At 43.9% G+C, this 27,789-nt stretch overlaps 2 protein-coding genes across 5 annotated transcripts in view; both read left to right on the top strand.

Annotated features, from left to right (window-relative positions):
* Positions 1-7,505, top strand: part of LOC143766118 (bMERB domain-containing protein 1-like) — a 32,376-nt gene extending 24,871 nt beyond the window's left edge. For 3 of the 4 annotated variants that reach the window (XM_077253551.1, XM_077253549.1, XM_077253550.1), the window contains exon 7: positions 6,083-7,505. In XM_077253551.1, the coding sequence (XP_077109666.1) occupies positions 6,083-6,207 (125 nt within the window). In that variant the 3' untranslated portion in view covers positions 6,208-7,505. The remainder of the gene's footprint in view (positions 1-6,082) is intronic. The other variant, XM_077253552.1, reaches the window with a different exon arrangement.
* Positions 7,506-8,312: 807 nt separating this feature from the next.
* Positions 8,313-27,789, top strand: part of MYH10 (myosin heavy chain 10) — a 147,397-nt gene continuing 127,920 nt past the window's right edge. The window contains exon 1 of the mRNA XM_077253530.1: positions 8,313-8,419. The gene's annotated coding sequence lies outside the window, so the exon portion shown is untranslated. The remainder of the gene's footprint in view (positions 8,420-27,789) is intronic.

Raw genomic sequence — 27,789 nt, 5'->3', positions numbered from 1 at the left:
GAGCTCCAGAGATTCAGTAGGGAGATGGGAGAAAGTTCCACAAAGTCAACTATCACTGCAGCCCCCACCAGTCGGGCCTTTATGGCAGAGTGGCCTGACAGAAGCTTCTCCTCAGTGCAAGACATATGAAAACCCGCATAGTGTTTGCTAAAAAACACATGAAGGACTCCCAGACTATGAGAAATAAGATTCTCTGGTCTGATGAGACGAAGATAGACCTTTTTGATGATAATTCTAAGCAGTATGGGTGGAGAAAACCAGGCACTGCTCATCACCTGCCCAACACAATCCCAACTGTGAAACATGGTGACAGCATCATGCTATGGGGGTGTTTTTCAGCTGCAGGGACAGGATGACTGGTTGTCATTGAAGGAAACATAAATGAGGCCAAGTACAGAGATATCCTGGATGAAAACCTTTTCCAGAGTGCTCTGGACCTCAGACTTGGCCGAAGGTTCACCTTCCAACAAGACAATGACCCTAAGCACACAGCTAAAATAACAAAGGAGTGGCTTCAGAACAACTCTGTGACCATTCTTGACTGGCCCAGCCAGAGCCCTGACTTAAACCCAATTGAGCCTGAAAATGGCTGTCCACCAACGTTCGCCATCCAACCTGATGGAACTGGAGAGGATCTGCAAGGAAGAATGGCAGAGGATCCCCAAATCCAGGTGTAAAAATACTTGTTGCATCATTCCCAAGAAGACTCATGGCTGTACGAGCTCAAAAGGTGCTTCTACTCAATACTGAGCAAAAGGTCTGAATACTTATGACCATGTGATATTTCAGTTTTTCGTTTTTAACCCCTTTCTGTCATTGGACGTACTATTCCGTCCATGTGGGGTGGGCCCTAATTCCCTAGGACGGAATAGTACGTCTATCGCAGCTGACATCCGGCGCTATGTGCCAGGAGAGGTCACGGACCGCCCCCGGCACTTTAACCCCCGGCACACCGCGATCAAACATGATTGCGGTGTGCCGGTGGTATAGGGAAGCATCGCGCAGGGAGGGGGCTCCCTGCGGGCTTCCCTGAGACCCCCGCAGCAACGCGATGTGATCGCGTTGCTCCGAGGGTCTCCTACCTCCTTCCTCGCTGCAGGTCCCGGATCCAAGATGGCCGCGGCATCCGGGTCCTGCAGGGAGGGAGGTGGCTTACCGAGTGCCTGCTCAGAGCAGGCGCTGGTAAGCCTGCAGTGCTCTAAGTCAGATCGGTGATCTGACAGAGTGCTGTGCAAACTGTCAGATCACCGATCTGTGATGTCCCCCCTGGGACAAAGTAAAAAAGTTTAAAAAAAAATTTCCACATGTGTAAAAAAAAAAATTCCTAAATAAAGAAAAAAAAATATTATTCCCATAAATACATTTCTTTATCTAAATAAAAAAAAAAAACAAATAATAAAAGTACACATATTTAGTATCGCCACGTCCGTAACGACCCAACCTATAAAACTGTCCCACTAGTTAACCCCTTCAATAAACACCGTAAGAAAAAAAAAAAAAAACGAGGCAAAAAACAACGCTTTATTATCATACCGCTGAATAAAAAGTGGAATAAAACGCGATCAAAAAGACGGATATAAATAACCATGGTACCGCTGAAAGCGTCATTTTGTCCCGCAACAAAAGAGCCGCCACACAGCATCATCAGCAAAAAAATTAAAAAGTTATAGTCCTCAGAATAAAGCGATGCCAAAATAATTATTTTTTCTATAAAATAGTTTTTATCGTATAAAAGCGCCAAAACATAAAAAAATGATATAAATGAGATATCGCTGTAATCGTACTGACCCGAAGAATAAAACTGCTTTATCAATTTTACCAAACGCGGAACGGTATAAACGCCTCCCCCAAAAGAAATTCATGAATAGCTGGTTTTTGGTCATTCTGCCTCACAAAAATCCGAATAAAAAGCGATCAAAAAATGTCACATGCCCGAAAATGTTACCAATAAAAACGTCAACTCGTCCCGCAAAAAACAAGACCTCACATGACTCTGTGGTCTCAAATATGGAAAAATTATAGCTCTCAAAATGTGGTAACGCAAAAAATATTTTTTGCAATAAAAAGCCTCTTTCAGTGTGTGACGGCTGCCAATCATAAAAATCCGCTAAAAAACACGCTATAAAAGTAAATCAAATCCCCCTTCATCACCCCCTTAGTTAGGGAAAAATTAAAAAATTTAAACGTATTTATTTCCATTTTCCCATTAGGGCTAGGGTTGGGGCTAGGGTTAGGGCTAGGGTTAGGGTTGGGGCTAGGGCTACAGTTAGGGTTGGGGCTAAAGTTAGGGTTAGGGTTTGGATTACATTTACGGTTGGGAATAGGGTTAGGATTAGGGTTAGGGGTGTGTCTGGGTTAGAGGTGTGGTTAGGGTTACCATTGGGATTAGGGTTAGGGGTGTGTTTGCATTAGGGTTTCAGTTATAATTGGGGGGTTTCCACTGTTTAGGCACATCAGGGGCTCTCCAAACGCGACATGGCGTCCGATCTCAATTCCAGCCAATTCTGCGTTGAAAAAGTAAAACAGTGCTCCTTCCCTTCCGAGCTCTCCCGTGTGCCCACACAGGGGTTTACCCCAACATATGGGGTATCAGCGTACTCAGGACAAATTGGACAACAACTTTTGGGGTCCAAGTTCTCCTGTTACCCTTGGGAAAATACAAAACTGGGGGCTAAAATATATTTTTTGTAGGAAAAAAAAGGATTTTTTATTTTCACGGCTCTGCGTTATAAACTGTAGTGAAACACTTGGGGGCTCAAAGTTCTCACAACACATCTAGATAAGTTCCTTGGGGGGTCTAGTTTCCAATATGGGGTCACTTGTGGGGGGTTTCTACTGTTTAGGTACATCAGTGGCTCTCCAAACGCATTTATTAGTGGCTCTGCAAACGCAATGTGACGCCTGCAGACCAATCCATCTAAGTCTGCATTCCAAATGATGCTCCTTCCCTTCCGAGCCCTCCCATGCGCCCAAACGGTGGTTCCCCCCCACATTTGGGGTATCAGCGTACTCAGGACAAATTATACAACAACTTTTGTGGTCCAATTTCTTCTCTTACCCTTGGGAAAATAAAAAATTGGGGGCGAAAATATCATTTTTGTGAAAAAAAATGATTTTTTATTTTTACGGTTCTGCATTATAAACTTCTGTGAAGCCCTTGGTGGGTCAAAGTGCTCACCACACATCTAGATAAGTTCCTTAGGGGGTCTACTTTCCAAAATGGTGTCACTTGTGGGGGGTTTCAATGTTTAGGCACATCAGTGGCTCTCCAAACGCAACATGGCGTCCCATCTCAATTCCTGTCAATTTTGCATTGAAAAGTCAAACGGCGCTCCTTCCCTTCCGAGCTCTGCCATGCACCCAAACAGTGGTTTACCCCTACATATGGGGTATCGGCGTACTCAGGACAAATTGTACAACAACGTTTGGGGTCCATTTTCTCCTGTTACCCTTGGTAAAATAAAACAAATTGGAGCTGAAGTAAATTTTTTGTGAAAAAAAGTTAAATGTTCATTTTTATTTAAACATTCCAAAAATTCCTGTAAAACACCTGAAGGGTTAATAAACTTCTTGAATGTGGTTTTGAGCATCTTGAGGGGTGCAGTTTTTAGAATGGTGTCACACTTGTTATTTTCTATCATATAGACCCCTCAAAATTACTTCAAATGAGAAGTGGTGCCTAAAAAAAAAATAGTGTTGTAAAAATGAGAAAAAAAAAAAATTTGGTTCCAAAATTGTGCTGATGTAAAGTAGACATGTGGGAAATGTTACTTATTAAGTATTTTGTGTGACATATCTCTGTGATTTAATTGCATAAAAATTCAAAGTTGGAAAATTGCGAAATTTTCAAAATTTTCGCCAAATTTCTGTTTTTTTTTCACAAATAAACGCAAGTTATATCAAAGAAATTTTACCACTATCATGAAGTACAATATCTCATGAGAAAACAATGTCAGAATCAGCGGGATCCGTTGAAGCGTTCCAGAGTTATAACCTCATAAAGGGACAGTGGTCAGAATTGTAAAAATTGGCCCGGTCCATAACGTGCAAACCACCCTTGGGGGTAAAGGGGTTATAAATTTGGAAAAATTACTACATTTCTGTTTTTTTTTTCAGTCAAGATGGGGTGCAGAGTGTACATTAAGGCTATGTGCTCACATTGCTGATTTGCTTGGGGAAATTTCTATGCGGTTTCTGCATCTGTTGGCAGAAAATGTAGTGGAAATTCTGCACGTTTTTAATGTGGATTTGATGCTTTTTTATGCGGATTTTCATGCGTTTTTGTAAATCCATAGAGCTAAACAAAGATATATTATTATTAAAAAAAACAAAATTGTGATGTAATTTCCTTGTTCAACCTCTTCAGCCAGATACCCTCATTAATATTAAATAAAGACACACACCAGCCTATGTAGGAGCATTAACATAATTAACCTACATATGCTGTAACAAAAAAGCAACTGCCAGAAATCTGCATGAAATGCAATATGTTTATTTTTCACATTTTTTTTTTTACAAAAATTGCGTGGGGTTCAACATAATTTTAATAACCAGCAGAGGGAAAGCCGACGGCTGAGGGCAGATGTTAATATTCTGGGAAGGAAGTAATAGCCATAAAGGTTCCCAGGCTATTAATATCAGCTCACAGCTGTTTGCTTAGCCTTTACTGGCTAGTTTACAGGGGAACCCCAGAAAAAAATTGACATGGGGTCCCCCAATAAAATCGAACCAGCAAAGGCTAGGCAGACAGCCTAGTTACATGTAAATAAAGACACGGCCAGAATAAAGTCCTTTAATTGAAATAATCACACAGACTCCTTTATTGAATCTTAATTTACCATACTTACTGAACGCCTAATCCCCGACACCCTCATCTCCTGCAGCAAAAATAAAATAATAAACCAACCTATAATACTATTCTGTCCGACGTAGTCCATTTAATACCGAGTGTCCCACGGCGATCTCACGTGTAGCACAGTCGCATCGGGAGATGTGACAGCTCTACTCCGCCACCGGCGATACACTGACAGGAGGTAATCTCTCTCATAGTGTATCACTGAGCCGCCGTGAGAGTTCACCGGAGTTCATCAGCTCTGGTGCTCTCACTTATGGCACCGCTGCATGGGAAAGTTGTCACGGTGAACTTTCCAGTGAATTCTCACGGCACCTTAGTGATACACTGATAGGAGGTAATCGCTCCCGCAGTGTATCGCCAGAGGCCGAGTCGAGCGGTCACATCTCCAGATATGACTGTTCTACACGTGAGATCGTCGTGGGACACTCAGTATTAAATGGACTAGGGAGTAGATGTTGGTTTATTATTTTTGATTGCTTGCAGGAAACGTGGGCATCGGGGAGTAGGTGTTTGGTGAGTATGTGTTCGGTGAGTATGTATTGTGTATGTGAATATGTAAATGTTTTGATTCTTTTTACAATTGGACACAGGCGCCAGATGAAGGGACTACTCTCCTCCCATCATCGCCTCATGCGGTCTCTGTTATATGTGACAGCAGACATAGCCGGATGGGAGTAGTAGTCCCATCAGACGACGCCTGGTTACACACAGACACACACATACACACACCCGCAGACAGACACACACATTCTCCGCCCACACACTCTTCCTCCTTCTGACATCATTTCCTTTCTGCAGCGTTTTTGGCAGCAAATCCGCAAAACTTTTTACGCCTGCGGTTTGGCTGCGGATTTAACTAACTCAATGTAAGTCAATGGGCGCAGAAACTTTCCAGATCCGCAAAAAGAATTGACATGCTGCGGAAAATAAAACGCTGCGAATCAGGACGTCAGCGTGTGCACACCAGTTCTGGATTCCCATTGATTAACATTGCTTGAGCAATCCTTTGCGGATTTGGTGCAATTCCGAGCAGAAAAAACTCTGCGGATCCGCAACAAATCTGCAATGTGTGCACATAGCCTAATGATTAAAAAAAAAATTTGCTTTTTTGAATTTACCAAAGGGCTGCAATGAAGCAAAGAGTGAAAAATTTAAAGGGGTCTGAATACTTTCCGTACCCACTGTATATATATCCACCATCTTTGTACATTTATAATCCTTCTTCAGTTCGCAGGAAGGAAAAGAAAGCCAAAGTCACCTCTCGCTCCCAGCAAACCTCCAATCCCTACGTCACCAAAACGGGTTTAACACTCCTAAAAGAGTGCTGTGGATTCACCTGCTCTATCATGTAACCTTCAACTGCTCGTTTCAAGATGGCCACCCACAAGAGCTTTATTCTGATTGGCCCAGGACAGGTTAGCGGCCCCTTGACTACCAACGGCCACGGTTTTGCCTTTTTGTATACAAATATATATGCTAAAAACTGTATAACAGAAAAGATGGTGCACAAAGCCTCACTGGTCTTTTTGGGCTGAAAAGACTCTGCCAGTTATGTAGACATCATATGTGTGTATTATATTCTAGTCTCCTCTCCTTCATAATCCCTTTCAGTTGTACCGGAGAGTCAAGACTCATCACATGACACCTTTCCCTGCAGCTCTGACTCCTATGGGTCTTGTTTCAAAAGAGTCAGGGAGGCGGAGCTGTCCACTGTGAATGACCCTTGACCCCTTTGCACTGTATTCTGTGTTGTTCTCTTGTGCTGTAGTTTATAATGTAAAATATTATATCGACCACCAATGTCTCATCGGTATAAGTTTTGTACAAATATGAAGTGTGTCAAATTTGTGTAAGTAAAATATATGTTTCTGTAACATAAGTGTACATCTATATACAGTGCATGCTGGCCTCGTGATGTTGGAAACCACCACCAGGGGGAGCTTAGGCAATAAGTGTTTACATTACTCTGTGATTAGCTCCCCCTTGTGGAGGCTGTAGGCGGACCGAACTGGAATAATTGGTTTTGTCATAAACTACATGAGATATTCACACAAGTCCTAAACGTAGATAAAGACAAGTCAAACAAATGATTCATAAATATTAGACTTTTTTTAAATGATCCATTATCACATGTCTGTGAGTGGCAAACGTATGTGAATCTATACCTTCAATATCTGGTGTGACCTCCATGTCCGGCAGTAACTGCACCTAAACCTTTCCTGTAACGGTAGATTAGTCCTGCACATTGGCTTGGAGGAATTTTAGCCCATTGTTCCATATAAAATAGCTTGACCTATTCATGTTGGGGGTTTTCTCCCATGAACTGCTCTCGTCATGACCTTCCACAACATTTCTATAGGATTAAGGTCAGGACTTGACCTTGTTTAGCCGTTGCTTTGTAGAACAATTTGTTCCTCTTGTTGCATGGCCCGTGTTCTTCTGAGATTTTGTTCACCAATAGATGGTCTGACATTTTTATTTCAAATTTGCGGGTATAATTCAGAATTATTTCATCAGTGATGGCAGACATCCTGGCCTGGGTGCAGCAAAATAGGCCCAAATCATGATGCCATTACCACCGTGTGATACAGATGGTATGAGGTTTTTATACAGTGTTTTCTTTTCTCAAAACATAAAGCTCATTTAAACCAAAAAGCTCTATTTTGGTTTAATTTGATCTCCATACGTCTTCAAAACATTATTCCAGTAACCTTCTTTCTTGTCCAGGTCAACTTTGGTAGACATTAAACAGGTAGTAATGTTCTTTTTGAAGAGCAGTGGCTTTCTCATTGCATTTCTGCCATGCACATTATTATTGTTCAGTGTCCTGATGGTGGACTCATTAATATTAACATTAGATAATGTGAGAGAGGCCTTTAGTTGCTTAGAGTATACCTTGGGTTCCTTTTTGACTTTGTAGACTAGTAAATGGCCTCCAGTTTCCTCCATTTGTGCACAATCTCCATGACTGTAAGAGTTGAGACTCTACCTATGTTTTTTAACCTTTTTCATCTTAATGAGCATCAACAACTCTTCTTCTGAGGTCGTCAGGAATCTTCTTTGCTTGCACTATGATAAACTTCCACAAACGTGTTGTGAAGATCACACTTTGATAGATCCCTGTTCTTTAACTTAAACAGGTCACCCACTCCTACCTGATTGTCATCCTATTGATTAAAAACACTAGACTAATTTCATCTTGAAATTTATCTGCTAATCCTTGCAGTCACGTGGCGAATAGTCTCATCTGTCTCCTCTCAGTAGAAGAGAATTGTGAGAAGCGTAGGAGTCTAGTTGGCACATTCAAATCACATACATACAGCCACGTGAACGCCCACAGAGAATACAGAAGAATCATAACATTGAGTGCCATCAGTCTGGAGTCAGAAAAAGGGACTGCAGACTTTTCATGTCAGCCTGGACCACCCCCTTTAAATCAGTGCAAGATATGCAGCGTATGACCACCGGTGGCCTGCCTATCCATCATTACTGGAGTTATAGCCTTCACCAACAGTCCATCTAAAAGTGCGTTATTCCGGAACCGCCACACTCTTGGTGCCGCAGGTAAGAGTTATCTATTGTAATTTACTTGGAAACTCAATTCTCCTGGGGTTGCAGGAATCTGATCTGCAGCTGACAAGGAATTAGATGTCTGGACGCGTACCGGTGATTGGGTGACTCATCGGTGCGGTCTGCGCAGAATGTTAATATGAGCCGATGGGTGCTGGGATCCTCACAATGGTTAACCAGTCGCTTCCATTGTATGGCTCAGTGACTGCTAAGTGAAATATGATATATAGAAATGGCTAATTCTTGGCACCCAGCTTTCTACTTACCCTGCATGATTATATATCCGGGGCTTCAGAATAATTAAAATAGCTTATCTGCGACTACACTATTAATGACTGGGGTTAATATCTTCACGTCTGCCTAATCTCACTGTTAGGCCGAGTTCACATGCCCAAACTGACGGCGGGTCTCCCAAACTGAATAGACACATATGAGGCACTAAGCTCGTGTTGAGAGCGCTGGTCGGTCAGGGCTTTACAAGCCATAAAGTGGCCGTGAAGTACACTCTTTAGGGTGTTATAATTTTTATGAGACAACTAAAAACAACTGATGAGGGTTGTGACTAAGCTGGGTGAATACATGGAATGTCTTGTACTTATTATGCAACTCTGAATTCTGCTACGGTATTGGCCATTATGTAAGAAACACCTAAATTTATGATATTCATGAAGGGTATAAACATACGAACACTCTGGAAAGCCCCTGGAGATTGTTGGAAATCACATCCCTGTGTATTTCTATATTCTCCCTATCACAGAAACCTCTAAGTTGGAGTGAGATCCATTCTAAGGACACATTCATACGCTCAGTATTTGGTCCTTATTTTACGTCAGTATTTGTAAGCCAAAACCAAGAGTGGGTGAGAAAAAAATCAAGAGTGGTGCACATGTTTCGATTATACTTTTCCTCTGATTGTTCCACTCCTGGTTTTGGCTTACAAATACTGATGTAAAATACTGACCAAATACTGAGCGTGTGAATATGGCCTAATAATGATAGGTCATCAATATCAGTTGGGGAAGATCTGATACCTGGGACCAGGTCATTGTGCAAAAGATTCTGATTTCTATTCATAAAGTGGAATGCCGAGGAAGAACAATGCTGCAGAGAAAGGAAGATGGATGGAAGAAGGAGTTGGGGAAAAAATAATATCCACAGTAAGTAATGTTGTATATTCCTATTTAAAAAGTATCTTTTCATTAAAATAGGTTACCAGCTGAAGAGCCCGGCGTTGCCCGGGCATAGTAACTATCTCTGGTTATTTATAACAAATTATAATGATTATATTGCACATAAAGCACAGCTTTTCTCCTTTATAGTCGCCTCCTTCGGCAGCACCTCACACTCCTCTTCCATATACAATTGGAAACACTTGACCCCAAGAGAAATTGCACTAATTGCAATAAAGCATATCGTATACACAACCTATTTCCTCTGGAGCACCAGACTTTTCTCCTTTAGACCTTGTTCACACGTTATTTGGTCAGTATTTTTACCTCAGTATTTGTAAGCTAAAACTTGGAGTAAAACAATCAGGAAATGTTTATTAGAAACACTTCACAACTTTTGTATTTTTCTCCCACTCATGGTTTTGGCTTATAAATACTGAGGTAAAATACTGACCAAATACTGAACGTGTGAATATGGCCTTATACAGAGCCGCCACCTGCAGCGCCTCACTCTTCTCTATACACAGCCTCATACTGCTGCAGCACCTCACTTCTCTCATTTTCCCCCTCACTTCTCATTTTCCCCCTCCTCTCATTTTCCCCCCTCACTCCTCTCATTTTCCGCTCACTCCTCTCATTTTCCCCCTCACTCCTCTCTTCCCCCTGTCATTTTGACCTCACACCAGTCATTTTCCGATCACTCCTCTCATTTTCCGATCACTCCACTATTTTCCCCTCCCTCCTCTCATTTTCCCCTCGCTCCTCTCGTCCCCTCACACGTACACAGCAACTTCCTGTTATGAGCACAGCGGTGTAATCCATGAGGCTCCTCCCTTTCTCTTGACGTCATGCTTCACAGGAGCAACTCCATTCTAGACACGACGGAGCTAGATGTGGCCTGTGCCGGCCGCGCACTGATACTCTGAAGGCGGCGGCCCTGATTGTAGCTCTCAAGGGCTGGCACGTCGCAGCCGGTGTGTTTTGCAGGGTGGCTTTTGAGGTGAATGTGTCTCCGTTCGTGTGCGCTAACAACGTGGGCCGTGTGGACGGGGCTTTGCATGTGGAGTGGGCTGGGCTATGTGGAGTGGGCATGGCTTGATGCATGCATACACACAATCAACTTTATATATAGATAGATAGATTAATATTAGATCGGTGGGATTCTGACTGTTCATTAATTATCGAGCACAGCGCCATACATTTGGCTGTGGCTGTGCTACTAATTTCTGATGATTACCACTCAGCTGCAATACCATGCACGGCCACTATTAAAAGTATGGCGCTGTGTCTGGGAAACAATGAACAGATCATCTTGAATCCGCTGATCAGTGGAGGTCTGCAGGGTTAGACTCCCACCAATCTGATATACAAGACCTGACATAGATACATCTTCAACATTGTAGAGCTGGAAAACCTGTTTATAACATAAGTTACATAACAATACAAGGCACTATTACAATATTAGATGCTGTTCCAGGCTCGAATAACCTATTTCGGATTTAAAAAAATCTGAAAATGAAGAAACGGCGCCTGTCAGCCTTTTCATTTTAGAACTTTTTAGGACAAGTAGAGCTCTGTGTTGACACACTGTTACAAATCCCCTGCACTGCCCGAGAATTAAAGGGGTTGTCCACTACTTTCAATTAACCCCCAATGTATCCCCCCCGGGCCCCTGATGAATTGAGCAAATACCTTCCGTTGCCGTTTTCGCCTGTGAGCGGCGCTATGCTGGCAGCTGAGTCCGGGTCACGTGACCCCCAGGCTGCAGCCACCGCTTATTTCCGCCGACGTCACGTCAATTTCCAGACTCTGGAAATTGACGTGACGTCATGAGCAGGCGTGACCAGCCTCACAGCAGTCACTCATCAAGAGTGACTGGGCTGTGGGCGGGGCTGGGGGCTGCAGGGCTGTGCTGGGGGCGGGCGGGGCTAGGCAGGGATGTGTGGGCGGGGCTATGCAGGGATGATTGTGCGGGCACCGCGGCAACATGCACCATGCGACATGCACTATGCGGCGACATGCACCATGCGACAACATGCATCATGCAACGACATGCGACATATGACATGCAGCATGCAATGACATATGACATGTGACAACATGCGACATGCAACATGCGACATGCAACATGCGATGACATGCAACATGCGATGACATGCAGCATGCAATGACATGCAACATGACATGCACCATGCAACATGCGGCGACATGCAACATATGACATGCGACGACATGCAACATGTGACATGCGGCAACATGCAGCATGCGACATGCAATGACATGCGACGACATGCAACATGTGACATGCCACACACAGTACATACAGTACATACATACAACATACATACAGTACATATAACAGAGTACATACTCACCATCACTTGTCACTTTGATCCCCGAAGCCAGTGTCCTCTGTAAAAAATATTAAAATAATAAACAAACACTATACTCCCTGATCCGCAGAAATCCAATTAAAACGAGTGTCCCTCGGCGATCTCCCGTGGAGAGCAGGAGCATCAGCTGATGCGACCGCTCTCCAGGGGCTCCAGGAATACAATGATGGAAGGTATCCTTCCACAATGTATTCCTACGCCCCTGAGAGAAAATAGTCCCTAGTCTCACTTTATGCCATTGCTGTGTGAGAAATTTTCCCAGGCAGCAATTGCCATAAAGTGAGACTCCTAAGGTAACCTCTCAGTGATGCACTGCAGGAGCCATTGTCTCCTGTCAGTGTGTCACTGAGGGTCCTATAGAGCAGTGACATCACCCGATGTCACTGTTCTATAGGGGAGATCGTCGTGGGACACTCGTTATTAATTGGACTACGGCGGACAGGTAGTATACGGTTTATTATTTTACGTTTTTTGCAGGCCCTGAAGTATGGTAAGTATGGTTAAATGAAGAATATTAAAATACTTTTTTCCTAATGTGTGTGTTTTATTAACCCTTTATTAGTATTGGATTAATAATGGATAGGCGTCTTATTGACGCCTCTCCGTTATTAACCCGGCTTAATGTCACATTACAATTAACCCCTTATTACCCCATATCCCACCGCTACACGGGAGTGGGAAGAGAGGGGCTAAGTGCCGGATTTGGTGCATCTTACAGATGCGCCATTTCCGGGGCGGCTGCGGACTGGTATTTGTAGCCGGGGGGACCAATATCCATGGCCCCTCTCTAGGCTATGAATATCAGCCCGCAGCTGTCTGCGTAGCCTTTCTGGCTATAAAATATAGGGGGATCCCATGTCATTTTTTTTGGGGGGGTCCCCCTATTTTAATAGCCAGTAAAGGCTACGCAGACAGCTGCGGGCTGATATTCATAGCAGGCTACAAATATTGGCCCCCGGCCGTCGGCTTTCCCCCTCTGGTGCAGAAAATTGCGCGGGAGCCCACGCCGTTTTTTCCGGAGTTTTTTGTTTAAATTCAACGCTCATAAAGGCCTCTTTCACACTTGCGTCGGTACGGGTCCGTCGCTATGCGTCGGGCCGACGTACCGACGCACGTTGTGAAATTTGTGCCCGACATGGGCAGCGGATGCAGGTTTTCAACGCATCCGCTGCCCATTCTGAAGTCTGGGGAGGAGGGGGCGGAGTTTTGGCCACGCATGCGCGGTAGAAAATGGCGGACACGACAGACAAAAAACGTTCACTTGAACGTTTTTTCGTGCCAACGGTCCGCCAAAACACGACGGATCCATTGCACGAGGGATGCGACGTGTGGCCATCCATCGCGATCTGTCGCTAATACAAGTCTATGGGTAAAAAACGCATCTTGCGAGCACATTTGAAGGATCCGTTTTTTTCCCCAAAAAGACGGATTGCGACGGATTGCTAAAAACGCAAGTGTGAAAGTAGCCTTAGAAACATTGGCCTTTCTATTATATATCTATGGATATATCTATCTATAGATATATTTATAGATAGATATATCTATAGATACATAAAAGTATCTATCCATATATCTGGCTGCTTTCACACATCAGGTTTTTGCCGTCAGGCACAATCTGGCGAGTTTTGTTAAAGGATCCATTTTTTCCTGCCGGATCCGTTTTTTTCTCATAGAGTTGTATTAGCGCCGGATTGCACCTGATGGCCTCACGTTTCATCCGTTTTTTGCCAGATCCGTCAAAAAAAGCGGTTTCCACCGGATGGAAAACACATACAGAGGAATGTTTTTTCTGTCCGGCAAAAAAACGCACAGCGATGGATCCGGCAAAAAATGTATGAAACTGAGATGTGAAATGATGAATCCGGCCTCCGAATCCGTTTTTTCATGCATGTTTCCATTAAAATCATGCACATTTTCCGTTTATTTATTTCCAAAAACTGCATAAAAACCGCACCAAAAACAGCATCAAAACTGCACCAAAAACTGCATCAAAACTGCACCAAAAACTGCATCAAAACCTGGTGCAGTTTTGATGCAGTTCTTGGTGCGGTTTTGATGCAGTTTTGGGTGCGGTTTTGATGCCGTTTTTGGTGCAGTTTTGATGCATTTTTGGTGTGGTTTTTGCGCGGTTTGATGCAGTTTTTGGTGCAGTTTTGATGCAGTTTTTGGTGCGGTTTTGGTGCAGTGTTGATGCAATTTTGGTGCGGTTTTGATGCAGTTTTTGGTGCGGTTTTGATGCAGTTTTTAGTGCAGTTTTGGTGCGGTTTTGGTGTGGTTTTGATGCAGTTTTTGGTGCGGTTTTGATGGAGTTTTTGATGCCGTTTTTGGTGCAGTTAATGCGTTTTTGGTGTGGTTTTTGCGCGGTTTTGATGCAGTTTTTGGTGCAGTTTTTGGTGCAGTGTTGATGCAATTTTGGTGCGTTTTTTATGCAGTTTTTTGTGGGGTTTTGATGCATTTTTTAATTTGCTTTTGGTGCGGTTTTTGCGCTGTTTTTATGAGTTTTAGTGCGTTTTTGAAAGATAAATAAAGATGTATTATTGAACAAAAAAAAAGATTTGTGATGTCATTATTGTCCAACATCCTCTTTTACATTTGTCCAACCCACACTCCATTACACACACAGATAGACATATAGATGATAGATGAAATGGAAAGACAGATATAGGAATAGATAGATGTATGCATCTGTAGATCTATCTATATGTAGATCTATCTATAGATGTATCTGGATAGATATATCTATTGATAGATGTATGGATAGTGTAGGGTGTGTGTCCACTGTCCAGATTACATCCGAATTAGCTGCAAATTGGATGCTGCGTACTTGTAGTCCCATTGGATGCCTGCACACACCACAAAAGACCCCCCGCACAGCCCCGCACACACCCGAACAGCCAGGCACCCACCCGAAAAGCCCCGCACACACCCGAACAGTCCAGCACACACCCGAACACATACCTCCCAACTTTTGAAGATGGGAAAGAGGGACAAAGTTAGTGGCGCACAACGTGGGCCGCGGCAAATTTTAGGCCATGCCTCTGACCACACCCATTCATAACTAGCCACACCCATATCCATGTCCCAACCACACCCATTTAGCACTGCTGATCACACTGTTTCATATACAATAATTATAAAAAAAAAAATATGGCCACACAGTGCTCCATACTGTATAATGACCGCACATGATGCTCCATACTGTATAATGGCCACACATGATGCTCCATACTGTATAATGACCGCACATGATGCTCCATACTGTATATTGGCCGCACATGATACTTCGTACCGCATAATGTTCACACATAGCTACTCCTACACATGCGGCTGCGCTCCGTACACTTTGCACACACGGCTCCGCTCCGTACACACGCGCTCCGCTCCATACACCTCGTACACCTCATACACACACGGCTCCGCTCCGTACACCTCGTACACACGGCTCCGCTCCATACACCTCATACACATTCAGCTCCGCTCCATACACCTCATACACACACGGCTCTGCTCCGTACACCTCGTACACATTCAGCTCCGCTCCATACACCTCATACACACACGGCTCCGCTCCATACACCTCATACACACACGGCTCCGCTTCGTACACCTCGTACACACACGGCTTCGCTCCATACACCTCGTACACACACGGCTCAGCTCCATCCACACTGTACACCTCCTGACCCCACACAAGGCAGCTTACCTCATCCAGCAGCACCATCGCAAGTTGGCAACCAGCACAGCCGTCCTGCAATCCATGGAGGTCCCGATCATGTGACCCCCTGACTCCTCCCCCTGTGATCTCATCACACGTCCTCCTCTCCTGTGAGCAGGGAGCAGCCAATATGTTGTGTGCTGTGCTCAAGCAGCTCTGCGGGTGCAGGGATGAGGCTGACCGGCTGATATTGCACGCACACCTCCCAACCACTGCGGGACAACTAATGTCCCGCCCGGGATCGCAGGGCTGACTGTCAAAATCGGGAGAGTCCCGCTGGATCCGGGATGGTTGGGAGGTATGCCGAACAGCCCCGCACACACCCGAACAGCCCCGCACACACCCGATCAGTCCCGCACACACCCAAACAGTCCCGCACACACCCGAACAGTCCCGCACACACCCGAGCAGCCCCGAACACACCCGAGCAGCCCCGCACACACCCGAGCAGCCCCGCACACATCCAAACAGCCCTCAGACCCAGCACACACATACACGCACACAGTCACTGCCCACTTTCCGCCCACACACTTCCCTCCTCCCAAACTGCAGCGTTTCTCGGACCCACATCTGCAGCAAAACTGCAGATCTTTTTTACATCTGCGGTTTTGCTGCAGATGTGCCCGACCCAATGAAAGTCTATGGGTGCAGAAACGCTGCAGTTCCGCACAAAAGAAGTGACATGCTGCGAGAAAAAAAAGGTGCGTTTCGGTGCGGCTTTTTCCGCAGCATGTGCACAACAAGTCTGCGGCTCCCATAGACTTACATTGGTTGTACACTACACTGCGGATTTGATGCAATTCTGTGCGGCAAAAAATGCTGCGGATCTGCAATCAAATCCGCAACGTGTGCACACAGCCTTAGCATTTATTGAACCTAGCAAAAAAGCCAAGCAAAAAACAAGTGTGGGATTGCACTTTATTTTCGATTTCATTGCACTTTGAATTTTTTTCACATTTTCTGTTACACGACATGGTAAAACCAATGGTGTCGTTCAAAAGTAGAACTTGTCCCGCAAAAGATAAGCCCTCACCTGGCCTTATAGACGGAAACATTATGGCTCTGGAAAGAAGGGGAGCGATAAACGAAAAAAGCTCCAGGAGTGAAGGGGTTTAGAAACATGGATATGGTGGACATATCTATGGAAATAGACATAGATATATAGATAAATCTATATGTATTCATCTATCCATCCTATATCTATCTATCTATCTATCTATCTATCTATCTATCTATCTATCTATCCGTGTGTAATGGAGTGTGGGTTAGACAAATGTAAAAGAGGAGGTTGGACAGAAATGACATCACAAATCTTTTTGAAGATAGAGGAGGGAGAGCAGGGAGGGGTTGGGGTGTGTTTTGGAGTGGGTGTGCCAGGTGCAGTTACAGGCGAGTGCAATGCATCATGGAACTTGTAGTATTAGAGCACAATAACTCAGGAGAAAGGAAGTTGTCGATAAACCCCATGAGAGCTGGATCCAGCACTAAATATGTGCTCAGAGGTGTATCTAGCGTTTCTGGCACCCGGGGCAAGAATTCATTTTGGCACCCCCCCTCCAAGGACATATGCCCCCCGTCAGCCCCATCATTGCCCTCTCCTCCCCCCACACACACACCATTCACTTCTCTGCACATTCCCCTGCAGCGCGATACACACACACCCAATACTGAGCCACACACACACATTCACACACATACACACACTCACACACACATTCACACACACACATACACACACACACACACACACACATTCACACACACATTCACACACACACATACACACACACACACACATTCACACACACACACTCACACACACACACCATTCACTTCTCTGCACATTCCCCTGCAGCGCGACACACACACCCAATACCGAGCCACACACACACACACACACACACACATACACACATTCACACACACCTCTCACCTCTCCTCACGCTCTGCCGCAGCAGCTCCATCGCCTTCCTCTGACACAGCCGGCCGCTGAATGATGACGTTATCCAGCGGCGCGTCTGTGTGAGAGGAGGCAAGAGGAAGCAGGAAGACAGATCGCTGGGCAGTGGAGCTGCAGGGATTTCTCCCTGCCCACCGCAGCCACTCTGCAGGGGCTCCCCTCCCCCTCTGCACACGTTGGGAGCCGGCGCGCTGCAGCTTCTCTGTGCCGGCTGTCAGCTTGACAGTCGGCACAGAGAACAGCTGACTCCCAGAATGCAGCCGCCGGGGGAGACACTGCGGACCGCCGAATTAGGCGGCCCAACTGCGCCCCCCTGCCGGCTGCGCCCGGGGCACATGCCCCGGCTGCCCCCCCTAGATACGCCACTGGATGTGCTGCTACTGCATGATAAAAGGTAGTAATGCTAAAATAAACAGTAGATGTTTTCAGCGGCACATAATAGCAAGATTTATGAAAAGAAAAAAAAAGGTATAGTAGTGGACAACTTCTTTAATAAAAACCTGGCTACCATTAGCTGCCACTAGAGGGAACTTACAGCAACTGGAATTCTATTCCTCCCATTGAACACAGTAATAAATTTGTCTGCAGTGAGCTCCCTCTAGTGGTAAAACACAGAATTTCACCATTTAATAATGTGAATTTGGAGCTCTGTATCAAAAAAAAAAACAGCGCTCTGTCCCCTCATAAATAAATGATGGTAATATGACTCAGAATTTTTCTGAATGATTTCTGTAGATCACTACTATCCTGCTATTCCACCCATTATAAAAGTTCAGCTATTTTGGGAAACCAAAGCCTTGGATAATTGCTTGCACAAAATTAACTTTTTTTTTTTTTTAAATCTTTTCTATATCTCATTAACTTCCCTCTATTCTCCTCTCCCATTCTCGTAACCCATCCTCCCCCACCATCCCGACCTTACACGTGAGTCATGCCGTAGGACACAAGCCGTGATGACCGGCTTGGCACAAGGACAAGTTACCCGGAGAGAGAAGGGATTAGCGGTACTGTTACCATGGTGACCATTATAGAAACAGAGGTGTCTATATATCCGAGATGTTCGGCATCCTGAATATGCATTTCTAGGGAACAGGCTTGGATACCACTGTATTCAGCATGGTAGAATAGAGAATACAATAGGACAGGTTCTGAATGCCGGAATACTGGGCAGCGACCATGGCAACTGTTCTCTTCGGAATGTTTTTGGCCACCACATTCCATTTTTGGCCAAATGCCCTTTTCCTTTCCTAAACATGGATATCTTATTAATCAGAAATCCCACATCTTATCTTTCATTTCATATAGGTCAAGCATCAGGATCAAGCTATATTTTCAGCAGGAAATTTTTAACATTTTGCAATTTTCAAACTTAATTTTTATGCCCTTCCTTAAATCATAGTTTTGTCACAGAAAAGTATATAATAAATATCATTCCCACATGTCTACTTTACATCAGCACTATTTTTGACACATATTTTTGTTAGGAAGTTAGAAGGAAGGGTTAAAAGTTGACCAGCGATTTTTAATTTTTACAACAAAATTTACAAAACCATTTTTTTAGGGACCATCTCACCTTTGAAGTGACTGAGGGGTCTATATGACAGAAAATGCCTAAAAATGACACCATTCTAAAAACTGCATCCCTCAAGGTGCTCAAAACCACATTCAAGAAGTTTATGAATCCTTCATGTGCTTCACAAGAACTGAAGCAATGTGGAAGGACAAAAATGAACATTTAACTTTTTTTCACAAAAAATTTACTTTAGATCCAAATTTTTTAAGGTACCTTCACACGAAACGACGCTGCAGCGATAGCGACAACGATGCCGATCGCTGCAGCGTCGCTGTTTGATCGCTGGAGAGCTGTCACACAGACCGCTCTCCAGCGACCAACGATGCCGAGGTCCCCGGGTAACCAGGGTAAACATCGGGTTACTAAGCGCAGAGCCGCGCTTAGTAACCCGATGTTTACCCTGGTTACCAGCGTAAAATGTAAAAAAAACAAACAGTACATACTTACATCCGCGTCCCCCGGCGTCCGCTTCCTGCACTGACTGACTGACTGAGCGCCGGCAGTAGCAGGGCACAGCGGTGACGTCACCGCTGTGCTGTGCTTTCACTTTCACTTTGCGGCGCTCAGTCAGTGTGGGAAGCAGACGGCGGGGGATGCGAATGTAAGTATGTGCTGTTTGTTTTTTTTTACATTTTACACTGGTAACCAGGGTAAACATCGGGTTACTAAGCGCGGCCCTGCGCTTAGTAACCCGATGTTTACCCTGGTTACCAGTGTAAAATATCGCTGGTATCGTTGCTTTTGCTGTCAAACACAGCGATACACGGCGATCGGACGACCAAATAAAGTTCTGAACTTTATTCAGCGACCAGCAACATCACAGCAGGATCCTGATCGCTGCTGCGTGTCAAACTAAACGATATCGCTAGCCAGGACGCTGCAACGTCACGAATCGCTAGCGATATCGTTACAAAGTCGTTTCGTGTGAAGGTACCTTTAGTTTTACAAAGATAACAGGAGAAATGGACCAAAAAATGTATTGAACAATTTCTCCTGAGCACGCCAATACCCAATATATGGGGAAAACTACTATTTGGATGCACAGCAGGGCTCAGAATGAAAGGAGCGTTATTTGACATTAATGCAAAATTTGCTGGAATCATTAGCGGATGCCATGTTGCTTTTGGAGAGCTCCTGATGTGCCTAAACAGTGGAAACCCCCACAAGAGACCCTATTTTGGAAACTAGACCCCCTCAAGGATCTTATCTAGATGCGTGGTGAGCACCTTGAACACCAAGGTGTTTCACAAAAGTTTATAAAGTTGAGCAGTGAAAATAAAAATATCACATTTTCCAACAAAAATGTTCTTTTAGCCCCAAATTTATTTTCACAAGGGTAACAGGAGAAAATGGACCCCAAAATTTGTTGTGTAATTTCTCCTGAGTATGTAGATACCCCATATATGTGGGGGGAAACTACTGTTTGGGAGCACGGCAGAGCTCAGAAAGGAAGGAGTGACGTTTTCGAGAGCAAATTTTGAGTCGAGACAGCATCCACAGTGTCTCCATCTGGCTCATTATAAGGAAGCTTCCAGGGGTTCCGTCTGAATAACGTATTTCAGAAATTTAAACGGAAACCCCAGTGTAAGAGCTCAGCACAGAGCGCAGGATAAATGTGCACTGAGCCTGAGGCCGGCGTCACACTAGCGAGTTTTATGGACGTATGAGCGCAAAAAATACATCCAGAAAATACGCATTGCACACGGCCCAATGATTCTCTATGGGGCAGCTCCTATCTGCCGTATATTACGCATCCGTAATATACGGTATGTTACGGGCATAGAAAATCGCAGCATGCTGCGTTTGTCAGCGTATTGCACAAAAAATCCGCCAAAGAAAGTCTATGGGGGCGAGAAAATTACGGATTACACACGGACCATGCGTGTGACTTGCGAGAAATACGCAGCGGTGTTCTATAAAAAAAAGCCGGCAATTCAGTGCGGTGTACAGTAAAATCACACTGACAGAATAGAATAGAATAGGTAGAATAAGTGTGTACACATAGAATAGGTATATATGTATATATATATATACACATATATATATGTGTGTCAGTGAGACACATATATATATATATATATATATATATATATATATATATTATATACAGTTAGGTCCATATATATTTGGACAGAGACAACATTTTTCTAATTTTGATTATAGACATTAGCACAATGAATTTTAGACAAAACAATTCAGATGTAGTTGAAGTTCAGACTTTCAGCTTTCATTTGAGGGTATCCACATTAAAATTGGATGAAGGGTTTAGGAGTTTCAGCTCCTGAACATGTGCCACCCTGTTTTTAAAGGGACCAAAAGTAATTGGACAGATTAAATAATTTTAAATAAAATACCCATTTTTAGTACTTGGTTGAAAACCCTTTGTTGGCAATGACTGCCTGAAGTTTTGAACTCATGGACATCACCAGACGCTGTGTTTCCTCCTTTTTGATGCTCTGCCAGGCCTTCACTGCGGTGATTTTCAGTTGCTGTTTGTTTGTGGGCCTTTCTGTCTGAAGTTTAGTCTTTAACAAGTGAAATGCTGCTCAATTGGGTTGAGATCAGGTGACTGACTTGGCCATTCAAGAATATTCCACTTCTTTGCTTTAATAAACTCCAGGGTTGCTTTGGCTTTATGTTTTGGGTCTTTGTCCATCTGTAGTATGAAACGACGACCAATCAGTTTTGCTGCATTTGGCTGGATCTGAGCACACAGTATGGCTCTGAATACCTCAGAATTCATTCGGCTGCTTCTGTCCTGTGTCACATCATCAATAAACACTAGTGACCCAGTGCCATTGGCAGCCATGCATGCCCAAGCCATCACACCGCCTCCGCCGTGTTTTACAGATGATGTGGTATGCTTTGGACCATGAGCTGTACCATGCCTTCGCTACACTTTTCTCTTTCCATCATTCTGGTAGAGGTTGATCTTGGTTTCATCTGTCCAAAGAATGTTCTTCCAGAACTGTGCTGGCTTTTTTAGATGTTTTTTTAGCAAAGTCCAGTCTAGCCTTTTTATTCTTGATGCTTATGAGTGGCTTGCACCGTGCAGTGAACCTTCTGTATTTACTGTCATGCAGTCTTCTCTTTATGGTAGATTTGGATATTGATACGCCGACCTCCGGGAGAGTGTTGTTCACTTGGTTGGCTGTTGTGAAGGGGTTTCTCTTCACCATGGAGCTTATTCTGCGATCATCCACCACTGTTGTCTTCCGTGGGCGCCCAGGTCTTTTTGCATTGAGGAGTTCACCAGTGCTTTCTTTCTTTCTCAGGATGTACCAAACTGTAGATTTTGCCACTCCTAATATAGCAATTTCTCGGATGGGTTTTTTCTGTTTTCACAGCTTAAGGATGGCTTGTTTCACCTGCATGGAGAGCTCCTTTGAACTAATGTTTACTTCACAGCAAAACCTTCCAAATGCAAGCACCACACCTCAAATCAACTGCAGGCCTTTTATCTACTTAATTGAGAATGACATAACAAAGGGATTGCCCACACCTGTCCATGAAATAGCCTTGGAGTCAATTGTCCAATTACTTTTGGTCCCTTTAAAAAACAGGGTGGCACATGTTAAGGAGCTGAAACTCCTAAACCCTTCATCCAATTTTAATGTGGATACCCTCAAATGGAAGCTGAAAGTCTGAACTTCAACTGCATCTGAATTGTTTTGTTTAAAATTCATTGTGGTAATGTCTATAACCAAAATTAGAAAAATGTTGTCTCTGTCCAAATATATATGGACCTAACTGTATATATATATATATATATAGAGAGAGAGAGAGAGAGAGAGAGAGAGAGAGAGAGAGAGAGAGAGAGAGAGAGAGATTAGAAAAAGGAAGGCAGCACTCCAATATTTGCAAAAAGTGAAAAAAGCTGTGACGTTTATTTCAGACCCACATCTTCATACTATGAAGATGTGGGTCTGAAATAAACGTCACAGCTTTTTTCACTTTTTGCAAATATTGGAGTGCTGCCTTCCTTTTTCTAATCTCTATGATACTTGGGTGGATGAGTGGACTGTCCTGCCTGGAAGGCCTGGCACCCGTCGGTGAGCTTGTGCTGTTTTCATTTTTTTTTTTTTTTTTGTATATATATATATATATATATATATATATATATATATATATATATATATATATATATATATATATATATATATATATATTATATTTATTTATATTTAGTTCAGCGCTAGATAGCAGAAAAGCCGATAATTCAATTGCCGGCTTTTCCTATCTCCTTCACAAACCCGACAGGATGTGAGACATGGCTTACATACAGTAAACCATCTCATATCCCTTTTTTTATTACATATTCCTCTTTACTAATGTAAGAAGTGTCTTTGTGTCAAATTTGGGGGCTCTAGCTATTAAAGGGTTAAATCCCGGAAAAAATTGGCGTGGGCTCCCGCGCAATTTTCTCCGCCAGAGTGGGAAAGCCAGTGACTGAGGGCAGATATTAATAGCCTAGAGAGGGACCATGGTTATTGCCCCCCCCTGGCTAAAAACATCTGCCCCCAGCCACCCCAGAAAAGGCACATCTGGAAGATGCGCCTATTCTGGCACTTAGCCTCTCTCTTCCCACTCCCCTGTAGCGTTGGGATATGGGGTAATGAAGGGTTAATGTCACCTTGCTATTGTAAGGTGACATTAAGCCAGGTTAATAATGGAGAGGCGTCAATTATGACACCTATCCATTATTAATCCAATAGTACAAAATGGTTAATAAAACACATACACATTATTAAAAAGTATTTTAATGAAATAAAGACACATGGTGTTTTAATATTTTATTATACTCTTAATCCACCTGAAGACCCTTGTCACCTGAAATAAAGTTAAAAAAAAACAAATAACAATATTCCATACCTTCCGTCGTTACAGTCTTGTCCCACGCTGTAAATCCATCTGAAGGGGTTAAATCATTTTACACCCAGGAGCTTTGCTAATGCAGCTGTGCTCCTGACTGTAAAACTTGGTGAATGAATGGAATGCAGGGGAATGTACTGTAGTTACCTCGAGTCGCGGTGATGCGCCCTCTGCTGGATGAACTCATATGACAGTTTATAACGCAGAGCCGTGAAAATAAAAATTCTTTTTTTTCACAACAATTATTTTTTAGCCCCCAGTTTTGTATTTTCCCAAGGGTAACAGGAGAAATTGGACCCCAAAAGTTGTTGTCCAATTTGTCCTGAGTATGCTGATACCCCATATGTGGGAGAAAACTACTGTTTGGGCGCATGGCAGAGCTTGGAAGGGAAGGAGCGCCGTTTGGAATGCAGACTTAGATGGAATGGTCTGCAGGCTCACATTGCGTTTGCAGAGCCCCTGATGTACCTAAACAGAAACCCCCCACAAGTGACCCCATATTGGAAACCAGACCCCCCAAGGAACTTATCTAGATGTGTTGTGAGAACTTTGAACCCCCAAGTGTGTCGCTACAGATTATAACGCAGAACCGGGAAAATAAAAAATCATTATTTTTCCACACAAATTCTTTTTTAGCCCCCAGTTTTGTATTTTACCAAAATTGGACCCCAAAATTTGTCCAATTTGTCCTGAGTACGCTGATACCCCATATGTTGGGGTAAACCCCTGTTTTGGCGCACGGGAGAGTTCAGAAGGGAAGGAGCACTGTTTTACCTTTTCAACTCAGAATTGGCTGGAATTGAGATCAGACGCCATGTCGCATTTGGAGAGCCCCTGATGTGCCTAAACATTGGAAAGCCCCCAATTCTAACTGAAACCCTAACCCAAACACACCCCTAACCCTAATCCCAACCCTAATCCCAACCATAAATGTAATCCAAACCCTAACTTTATCCCCAACCCTAACCCTAACTTTATCCCCAACCCTAATCCTAACTTTAGCCCCAACCCTAACTTTAGCCCCAACCCTAAGCCTAATGGGAAAATGGAAATAAGTACATTTTTTAAATTTTGTTATTTTTCCCTAAGTAAGGGGGTGATGAAGGGGGGTTTGATTTACTGTTATAGCGGGTTTTTTAGCAGATTTTTATGATTGGCAGCCGTCACACACTAAAAGACGCTCCACATTTTGAGAGCTATTTTTATTGGTACCATTTTCGGGCACGTGACATTTTTTGATCGCTTTTTATTCTGATTTTAGTGAGGTAGAATGAACAAAAACCAGCTATTCGTGAATTTCGTTTGGGGGGGCGCTTATACCGTTCCGCGCTTGGTAAAATTGATAAAGCAGTTTTATTCTTCGGGTCAGAACGATTACAGCGATACCTCATTTATATCATTTTTTTTATGTTTTGGCGCTTTTATACGATAAAAACTATTTTATATAAAAAATAATTATTTTTGCATCGCTTTATTTTGAGGACTATAACTTCTTTACTTTTTCGTTGATGACACTGTATGGCAGCTCATTTTTTGCGGGTCAAAATGACGTTTTCAGCGGTACCATGGTTATTTATATCCGTCTTTTTGATCGCGTGTTAGTCCACTTTTTGTTTGGGGGTATGATAATAAAGCGTCATTTTTTGCCTTGTGTTTTTTTTTGTTTTTTTTTTTACGGTGTTCACTGAATGGGTTAACTAGTGGGACAGTTTTATAGGTTGGGTCGTTATGGACGTGGCGATACTAAATATGTGTACTTTTATTGTTTTGCAGAGCACTGTGTCAGATCAGCGATCTGACAGGAACTGCAGGGAGGCTTCCCGGCGCCTGCTCTGAGCAGGCCCTTGAAAGCCACCTTACTGCAGGACCCGGAAGGCCACCCCGTGGCCATTTTGGATCCGGGCCTGCAGGGAGGAGGAGGTAGGAGACACTCGGAGCAACACGATCACATCGCGTTGCTCCGAGGGTCTCAGGGAAGCGCGCAGGGAGGGGGCTCCCTGTGCCGCCGGAACGCTGCGATCATCTTTGATCACAGTGTTCCGGGGGGGTTAATGTGCCAGGAGCGGTCTGTGATAGTCAGCTGACACCTGGCCGCGCTCCCCCGTGAGCGCGACTGATCGCGCTGGACGTACTATTCCGTCCATGGGAAGTACGGCTCACCCCACATGGACAGAATAGTACGTCCAATGGTAGAAAGGGGTTAATAGTAGACAGTGTAGGACTGTCCGGATCAGAGTTACCTTGTCATGGTGGGATGGCTTTTATGCAATTTTTTGATTAAAAAAAAAAGTATTACTAAAAACTCTGTTATTTAAATGCACTTTCTTGCTTTTTATTTACTTAGTTACAGCAGGGTTTTTGCTCACTTTTTCTTTTGTAGGTTTTATATTCCAATTTTTGGGAGGCAAAATAACCAAAAAACAGCAATTCAGGAATTTTTTCCTTTTTTTATGCCGTTCTACATGTGGTAAAATTGATATGGCAGCTTAATTCTTTGGGTGAGTACGATTACAGCGATGCCTCATTTATATTTTTTTTATATTTTGCCACTTTTACACAAACTATTTTATAGAAAGAAATATTTTTGCATCGCTTTATTCTGAGAACTATAACTTTTTTTTTTCTGCTGATGGAGCTTTATGGCAACTTGTATTTTTGCAGGACAAGATGACTATAACAGAGATACCATTTGTATTTACCTTTTGTCTTTTTGATTGCGTTTTATTCCATTTTTTGTTAGGCAATATGATGATAAAGCATACCGTATTTTTCGGAGTATAAGACGCACCCCAAATTTTCAGAAGGAAAATAGGGAAAAAAATAACGTGTCAAATGGTGCGGCGGTGGTGCTCTGGGGTTCCCGGAGGTTCCGCCAGTATTTTGCAACAGGTTCAGCGGTGGTGCGGCGGGGCTCCACCGGCATTTTGTGAAAGCCTCGTGCGGCAGTGGTGCTCCGTGGTGTGGGGGGGCTCCGCCGGCATTCTCTGAAAGCCCGGAGGCCCCTGCAGATCCATTGCTGCAATGCGGTGGCCTCCGGGAAAATGGCCGCAGGAGACTGCACATGCTCAGATTTAGAAACCGGCAAGGAGATCTTGTCCCGATATCTCGACTCCTGAGATCTCGAGATGAGATCTCGTTGCCAAGATCTCAATCTGCTGCGATGCGGTGGCCTCCAGGAAAATGGCCGCTGGGGGCGGTGCATGCTTAGAATCAGATCTCGGCAACGAGATCTGAATCTGAGCATGCGCTGCCCCCGGCGGCCATTTTCCCTGAGGCCTCCGCATCACAGCAATGGATCTGCGGGAGCCTCCGGGCTTTCAGAAAATGCCGGCGGAGCCCCCCCCCCCCGCACCACAGAGCACCACTGCCGCACCAGCCTGGGAAGGGAGGCTGCAATGCCCTGCAGCATGGGACTGGGACCAACACCACAGTATTTTGTAAGTATATTCTGACTATAAGATGCACCCCCATTTTCCCCCAAAAAAAATTTGGGAAAAAGAGCTTCTTAGGCTACGGTCACACTAGCAGTATTTGGTCAGTATTTTACATCAGTATTTGTAAGCCAAAACCAGAGGGGAAAGTTATAACAGAAACACGTCACCAAGTCTGTATTTTAGACCCACTCCTGGTTTTGGCTAACAAATACTGATGTGAAATACTGACCAAATACTGATAGTGTGAC

Source organism: Ranitomeya variabilis, chromosome 4, assembly GCF_051348905.1.
Source record: "Ranitomeya variabilis isolate aRanVar5 chromosome 4, aRanVar5.hap1, whole genome shotgun sequence".
Taxonomy (NCBI): domain Eukaryota; kingdom Metazoa; phylum Chordata; class Amphibia; order Anura; family Dendrobatidae; genus Ranitomeya; species Ranitomeya variabilis.
This window is presented reverse-complemented; position numbering and strand designations above follow the sequence as displayed.